The following is an 8443-nucleotide window of genomic DNA, read 5'->3' on the forward strand; positions in this document are numbered from 1 at the left end:
AACTACAACTTTTGCCTCAATAAACTGCTAATTTGCTGCTTATTAATAGTTAGTACGGTAGTTGTTAAGTTTAGGTATTGGGTAGGATTAGGGATGTAGAATATGCTCATGCAGAATATGTGCTTTATAAGTACTAATAAACAGCCAATATGTTAATAATAGGCATGCTAATAAGCAACTAGTTAATAGTGAGATTTGGTCCCTATATTAAAGTGTTACCGTAAAAAAATAATGTACATATCCACTATCAAAATCCAAGAGTGACAAAGAAACAAAATGTTCAAGTATTAAAGTTATTATGAAGAACGATGGTGATTTATCATTTTTCTCCCCATCATTTTCTTTAAATATAGACAACAAACATTAACGCTCAACTTACTTTGGAAGTCGGTCAAGCAGTGTCTTCAGTTCCTCGCATATTAGTTTGACAAGTCCACTTTTTATGTTGTTGTAGGAGACATCGATCATGAAGATGTAGGCAGGAGGATTTGGAGGCTTATTATTCTTAAAGACAAAAAAGAACATCACAGAATGAATTATGGTAGTTCACGAACTTCAAAGTGGGCTCTTTTTGCTTATTCTTCACAGACTTTGTACACATATCTTGTGGCAGAGAAGTTTGCAATCATGTGAAAGCATATCATATGCACAAGAAAACTTTTTTATCTTGTTATATATAGAAATGCCAAGATGAACATATTACGGTCTCTCAAAACACAACAGTGGGCAATAGGATTACGATAAAGACTCCTTGTTTTTACTCCCAATGAACAGTGTGCAGTAGGGATCAACTGTGATGATTTTATTAAGCACTGCAGGAGTTGATCCTCAAATATTAATAAACATCTGAGAGAAACAGGAGCCCAGATAGAAGATTATGGTGTCAGGCTGAGATGAGGAACCCAGGCACGGACTGGGGCCAAAAATGTGCCATGAACCTCTTTAGTCCGATAACTGAATTGAAATTAAGTTAATTTGAGATTACAGCCTACTTTGGACCCTGGTCCATGAGAATGTAATACACAAAGCATCAAAAGTTTCAAAAAAAAAGTATTCACCCCCTGGCTTTTAAAGGAATAGTTCACCCAAAAATGAAAATTTGTTTGTTTGAGTTTGTTTCTTCATCAGATTTGGAGAAATGTAGCATTACATCACTTGCTCAGCTATGGATCCTCTGCAGTGAATGGGTGCCGTCAGAATGAGAGTCCAAACAGCTGATAAAAACATCACAATAATCCACACCACTCCAGTCCATCAGTTAACATCTTGTGAAGTGAAAAGCTGCATGTTTATAAGAAACAAACACATCATTAAGATGTTTTTAACTTCAAACCATTGCTTACGGCTAAAATATGAATTCATAATCCCTAATAACGCTTCCTCCATTGAAAAAGTCCAACCCCTGTTGCCTTCTCACATCAAAATACACCCATATATCTGTTTAGAGCTGTTTTGGACTGTTTTGGCTTATAAATGGTGTTTGAGCTGTGCATATTTCTCTCCTGACTCAGACAAGTTGACTTTTTCACTGGAGAAAGCAATATTGTGAAATGAGGACTCGTATTTTAGCTGGAAGCAATGATTTGTAGTTAAAAACATCTCAATGATGGCTTTACTTCTTACAAATAAGCAGTTTTTCACTTCATAAGATGTTTAATGATTGGATTACTTGTGGATTATTGTGTTGTTATTATCAGCTTTTTGGACTCTCATTCTGACGGCACCCATTCACTGCAGAGGATCCATTGGTGAGCAAGTGTAGTAAGGCTAAATTTCTCCAAATCTGTTCAAATGAAGAAACAAATTCATATACATCTCGGATGGCCTGAGGAGGAGTACATTTTCATTTTTGGGTGAACTATTCCTTTAAATGTACCATGTGGCCTTCTTGAGCATCAGCAAATGTTTGCTGCTTCAGTAATAGCGGTGTATGAGTTCCACAATTGTCCACCGTGTGGAAACACGGATCTCAAAAATCACATATCCACTTCTGGAAAGAGGTCCAATATGCAAAAGATGCTGGAAAACCAAAGAATGTGCAGGACTAGGGCTGCACGATAAATCGCATGCGATATTTAACGCGCATTGTTCACTGACGAGTTGCGCAAAACCACGTTCATATTCGCGCGATTTTTTGCGCAGCTCGTCAGTGAACAACGGCTCTGTGTAGTTAATGCTGCTCCATGTGAAAGCCCGCAGGTGATGGAGATTTACCACTGATTACAGAACCGGCTTTCTGACAAGATGCGAGTTAAATATCACATGCGATTTATCGTGCAGCCCTATGCAGGACCGTAAAGACTTTTATAAAAGACCTATGAGCAATTGAACTGCTTAGAACAAACAAAGGACTCGTGAACAACTATCACAACACAAGTTGTAGATCATCCAGATAATGACAAATGCATATGCAAACTTTTGAACTAGCTCATTTTGGTAAATTCAGCTATTATTTTGTTTTGTGAAATAGCTTTTTCAGGGCAGTGTTAATGCAAAACAAAATGCATTTTTTAACATTTTGCAGATTCTGCAAACTTTTGACTTATAAAAAAAATATAAATATAAAAGTATTAGTATTAAGTATAAAATGTTTCATTCCGATTTCAAAATATACATTCAATGCTTTTAAAAAAAAAGAAAAAGAAAGTAAACTTTCAGCTGACCTGCTTGCAGAACAGCATAAAAATGTCACTGAATTAAAACTTGCCCCTGTGTAATCAAATAAAGAGCCTTTTTTTTTTTTACTCTGAGCATAAATTGTTTTCCTCATTTTAAACATATCATATATTTATTTTCAAGATTTAATTGTATATGCCCGATTAAAAATATGCAATGTGACTGCCAAGCAAGAAACCTTTCTGAGCTGCTTCCTGGGGCAAGTTAACCCTGTTTAAACAAATCACACAGTCTAATAATCCACACACTCTCTTACCATTACATTACTACAGGGAATTTTTGTTAGCGAAGGACTTTATTTTAGATCAATCAAATACAATCTATTAATATTAAACCTTACTAATGTAATCAAATCCAACTGTGAACATTGTACACTTATATAAAAACGTCTCTGTTACCTTGCAGTAATCCAGTGTGGCAATGAACTCATATGAGCCCAAAGACAGTTCTGGTCTCTCATACAGATCCATTCTTCTCCCCATATGGTCCAAATGCTGGAAATACTGCACTGGAACTGGAAAGGTAGTGAAAAACCATTTTTAGAAACCCTTTTTTTAGCTACGACTGCACAGACAAATAACCCCTACCATATGTTGACAGGAAACACAGCGTAAGAATTAAGGTCCCAGCAGTCTCAATGGTACAGTACTAACCTTCATTAACGCAGCTGCAGAAGCCACACTGGTAGCGTCGTCCTCCATCGATAAACTGCATGTAAGGACACATGTAGGCCTTGCAGCGGTTGCAGCGGATTGGTCCAGTCTCACCGTGATTTACAATGTACAGAGGAGTCTATAGAGATCAGAGCGAGAAGGAAAAATAAGACCTACATACAGCCTTACCATCTTTACTGTAACACATACCATGAGGTTTCTATATGCTTATATATAGTTGAACATACACTACTCTTCAAAATATTTTTTTATTTATACTTATTCAGTAAGGATGCATTCAATTGATCAAAATCGATAGAGAATTTATGATGTTACAAAAGATTTATATTTCAATTAAAGGCTGTTTTGAACTTTTTATTTATCAAAGTATTCTGAAAAAAATTTATTATGGTTTCCACAAAAATATGAAGCAGCAAATCAGCATATTAGAATGATTTCTGAAGGATCATGTGACTCTGAAGACTGGAGTAATGATGCTGAAAATTCAGCTTTGTATCACAGAAATAAATTACATTTTGAAATATATTCAGATAGAAAACAGTTCTTTTAAAATATTATATTTCACAATATTACTGTTTTTACTGTGAATGCAGCCTTAGTGAAAAGAAGAGACTTATTTAAAAAAAACCTTTTCAAAATCTTAATTATTAATGAAAATTCAGTTTTGCATCACAGGAATAAATTCTATTTTTAAATATATTAGAATAGAATACAGTTATTTTACATTTTAATAATATTTCACAATATTTTACTGTATTTTGAATCAAATAAATGCAGCCTTGGTGAGCACAAGAGACTTTTTTCAAAAACATTTAGACGCCACATTTTCGAATGGCAGTGTATACAACTGTTCATTTAAATAAATAAAAATCACATTTAACATTTCAGAGAGAAAAAAATAGTTATCTTCATTAAGTGAAGGCAAACAAATCATACTGATCTGTAGCTATGTGGTTATTGTGCAGTTCAACATGTTTACAAAGATACAATATAAAGTACATAGATATTAAAATTGAAAAAAAAGCTTAAGAAGAGATCACTGAGTTTCAATTACATTTAAAGTTTTCAGTCAGCTTCTAAATTCTTGCAGAACAATATTTAATTGTTGCTGTGTCATTTTAATAAGGTGGCATCGCAAAATCTGAGCTATCAGAGACGATGCGCGGTAACATTTTCACTACTAACTAAGAGCATTTCCTCAATAAACTCCTAATTTGCTGCTTATTAATAGTTCGTAAGGTAGTTGTTACGTTTAGATATGGGGTGGATCAGGGCTCTAAAACATGGTCATGCAGAATAAGGCATAAACATGTGCTTTATAAGTAAACAGCCAATATGCTAGTAATAAGCATGCTAATAATCTACTAGTTAATAGTGAGTAGTGTTCCCTAATCTAAAGTGTTACCCAATGAGCTTTTATTAAGGTGAAAGGGATTATGAATGAATTTATTGACTTTGGCTCATAGATGCTGCAATATGGAGTCACATAGCTCAAAATCAAAACTGACTGCAGTGTTTTGTGCCTTAAAATGTGGTCTAATTTCCTGCTTAATTTGAGAGTACAATAAACTACTCCTCTGACATGTCCCTTGGAGACTGAACTTAAACTAATTAGCCTCTCATGAGAATACTAACATTTCCTAAAAAGGCACTGAAGCATAACGATGAAGGGTAAAGCGATGAGAGACTCCAGAGTTAAACAAGTCTTCAAAACCACTATTAAACTACTGACACAATAAACTAAGGGGACACCCATGAATTAGGTTTTAAACATATTCCATAGGCAGTATTTTCCAGAGATAACACAATGGACGGCAACAACCAAAAGTTCATTCATTCAGCCTCATGTTGTTTCAAACCTGATTTTCATTCTATACAACACAAAAGGAAAAGTTTAGCAGAATGTACACGCTGCTCTTTTACATATAATGACCAGGGGCTGTCAAGCTCCAAAAAGAACAAAAAGCACCTCTCTCATCTGCTACAGCTCTCAAATCTCAGATGATACTATATGAATATGTAAATATTCAAATTACACAAAAAAGATGAGTGTTTCGGCAGAGAAACTAAACTATGGTATGACTTCAGAAGTTTGGGAATACAGTGCACAAGACATATGGAATAATGTAACGGTACTTTTATTGTGTTTTTCTGTCTTTTTTATTTTTGGAGACTGAAAGCCCCTGGTCACATTCCCTTTTTTTTGGAAAAGAGCACCCCAAAAATCCTTCCTATAGACTCCGTTTGTGTATCACAGAAGGAAAATCATATGGTTTGAAGTGAACTATCAATTTCTATGCTTTAATGACTAGAATAACCCTTGTGAAAAAGTAGTACACTTGTAGTGTACTTCAAATCTTAAAAGTATGTTTTAAAAACTAAAATAAAAGGCCACTTAAGTGAGCTTAAAGAGAGTACAAATGACTGTATCTTAAAACACTTAAGTACTTTTTTTTTTTAAAGTGCACTTTGTAATAATGTCATGTTAAAAGTTATATGTTAAAATACATTTTAAATCATTAGGTTTTAATATGCTTTTGTCATGCTTTAAAAAGGTACACTTATTTTGATGCAATGACTAACATAATAAAGCACATGTAAAGCACTTGATTATAATTGTATCCATAGTATGTTATTTGATATTACATTTCTACTTAAGTGAGTCAAAAAAAAGCACTCTAATTCAACTAATTGCAATTAATATAAATGTAAACTACTGTATAATACATTTTCATTTAAGAACAATTAATATGCAAAAACATTACATCCAGTTTGCACTTTAGAATATTACATTAAAGTATATGATATTCATATTAATTACTCTTTTTAAAAATAAACTAAAGTGTACTTCTTGTACTTTCACAAGGAAACATATGTACAGTTTTACAGCACTACACATTATGTACTTCCCCAAGCCATGGTTTTGTACATTTTAATCAGAAATAAAACGTACTAAACATTACCACATTTAAAAGTCACTTAGTTGTAGCATTCCTCATTTGTAAATCATGTATGCTAAATGTCCAAATGTAAAAATAAATCTAGTGCATAAACTCAAAACTGAAGAACTGCAAAAATCAGAATGCTGAGAAAATGCTGCATACCTCATTTTTGGGCACGGTGGCGAAGGGTTTGATGATGGCTGCCAGAGGCACTTTGCACTGCTTTGCAAGGTCAGCAGTGCTGGGGAAGGAATATGTTGTGCACCGCATGAACCTAGGGCTGGCATTCCCTTAAAATGACAGAAGAAAGGTTAATATGTTAAACAAAACCACTTTTATGCTATTAGGAGAGAAGTGCAAAGACAGCTGCCATGCTCACCTTGATCCTGCACTGTGAAATCTGTGGTGACCAGTGGAGGCACCTGACCTCTGATGTTTGTGACATACACCTGGCCTCCTCTCTTAGCCTGGTCATCCTCAATCACTTGCGTCTGCAACAGACAGTGTACCTTGAAATGTGCACAAATTTAAACACTTTTACATTATAAAGTAGCACTTTTGTCTGTTATTACCGTGCTTGGAATAGAGTCTGGGTCCAGCTTCTTCTGAGGAGGGCCTGCCATTTGTGCTGGACCTCCAGGAAAGCCTCCTGGGAAAGCGCCGGACTGTGGCCCTGCCATTTGTGCACCATACGGGCCTGAAATCGGGCTACCTTCAGATCAGAAGCAAAAAGAGTTATTTAAGTTAGTCAACATTTGCCTCTAAAAATACTGAGTAGAGGTGAGGTGTGTCATTTCTGCACCACAAACGCAAATGAAAAAATGAAGACAGATAGTCCCGAACCAAACTCACACAACTGATTGAACTAATGTTGCTGTCTCATAAAACAGTGGCTACCCAGTAACATTTTTAAGTCTCATGAAGGTGGATTGTTTTTTACAAGGACTTAACACAGAGGTTTAACACATACACTACCAGTCAAAAGTTTGGAATAATTCAGATTTTTTTATGTTTTTGAAAGTAGTATCTTATGCTCACCAAGGCTGCATTTATGTCATTTAGAAATACAGTAAAAACAGTAATATTGTGATATATCATTACAGTTTAAAAGAACTGTTTTCTATTTGAATACATTTTCAAATGTAATTTATTCCTGTGATTAAAGCTGAATTTTCAGCATCATTTCTCCAGTTTTCAGTGTCACATGATCCTTCAGAAATCATAATAATATGCTGATTTGCTGCTCAGAAAACATTTATTATTAATACTGTTGAAAATAGTTTTCGCAGCTTAATACTTTTGTGTAAACCACGATTCACTACCATTCAAAAGTTTGAGGTAAGATTCAGCAAAGACACATTAAATTGATCAAAAGGCATTTATAATGTTACAGAAGATTTCAATTTCAAATAAATGCTGTTCTTTTGAACTTTTTGGATGTTGAAAAAAAATATATAGCACATTTTCCACAAAAATGTCATGCAGCACAACTGTGCGCGCCATTGATAATAATCAGAAATGTTTCTTGAGCAGCAAATCAGCATAATTGAATGATTTCTGAAGGATCATGTGACACTGAAGACTGGAGTAATGATGCTGAAAATTCAGCTTTGCATCACAGAAATAAATTACATTTTACAATACATTCAAATAGAAAACAGTTCTTTTAAGCTGTAATAATATTTCACAATATTACTGTTTTTAATGTATTGGTGAGCAGAAGAGACTTCCAAAAAAAACTTTTCAAATTTTCACCTTTTCTTAATTATTCTAAAGTGTAAAAGGTTGTCAAACGTAAAAGTATTTTAACAAATGTGACACAATTCAACCTTAAAGGAGACATATTATGCCCCTTTTTACAATATGTAATATAAGTCTCTGGTGTCCCCAGAATGTGTCTGTGAAGTTTCAGCTCAAAATACTCCACAGATAATTTATTATAACATTTTGAAAATGCCTATTTTGAGTGGAAGCAGAAAAACGCTGTTTTTCGGGCCTGTGTCTTCGCCCCCTTTTCCAGAATAGAGCCGCGCCGTTACAGCTCGTACCTGCTAAAAACATCTGTTTTGGTTCAGATTATCATGTTTATCGTGCTGAAATCATGCGTTTTAAACCATATGAGTTTAAACTTCTGATATACGGTTTTCTGAG

General features: G+C 34.5%; 1 protein-coding gene across 1 annotated transcript in view; it reads right to left on the bottom strand.

Moving 5' to 3' along the window:
- Positions 1 to 8443, bottom strand: part of LOC107659096 (protein transport protein Sec24D-like) — a 30586-nt gene that overhangs the window by 18281 nt on the left and 3862 nt on the right. The window contains exons 6-11 of the mRNA XM_016447926.1: positions 6865 to 7004; positions 6672 to 6783; positions 6455 to 6582; positions 3330 to 3468; positions 3075 to 3190; positions 380 to 504 (exon numbers count right to left, since the gene is read on the bottom strand). Of these exons, the coding sequence (XP_016303412.1) occupies positions 380 to 504; positions 3075 to 3190; positions 3330 to 3468; positions 6455 to 6582; positions 6672 to 6783; positions 6865 to 7004 (760 nt within the window). The remainder of the gene's footprint in view (positions 1 to 379; positions 505 to 3074; positions 3191 to 3329; positions 3469 to 6454; positions 6583 to 6671; positions 6784 to 6864; positions 7005 to 8443) is intronic.

Source organism: Sinocyclocheilus anshuiensis, unplaced genomic scaffold (genome assembly GCF_001515605.1).
Source record: "Sinocyclocheilus anshuiensis isolate Anshui unplaced genomic scaffold, SAMN03320099.WGS_v1.1 scaffold87, whole genome shotgun sequence".
Taxonomy (NCBI): domain Eukaryota; kingdom Metazoa; phylum Chordata; class Actinopteri; order Cypriniformes; family Cyprinidae; genus Sinocyclocheilus; species Sinocyclocheilus anshuiensis.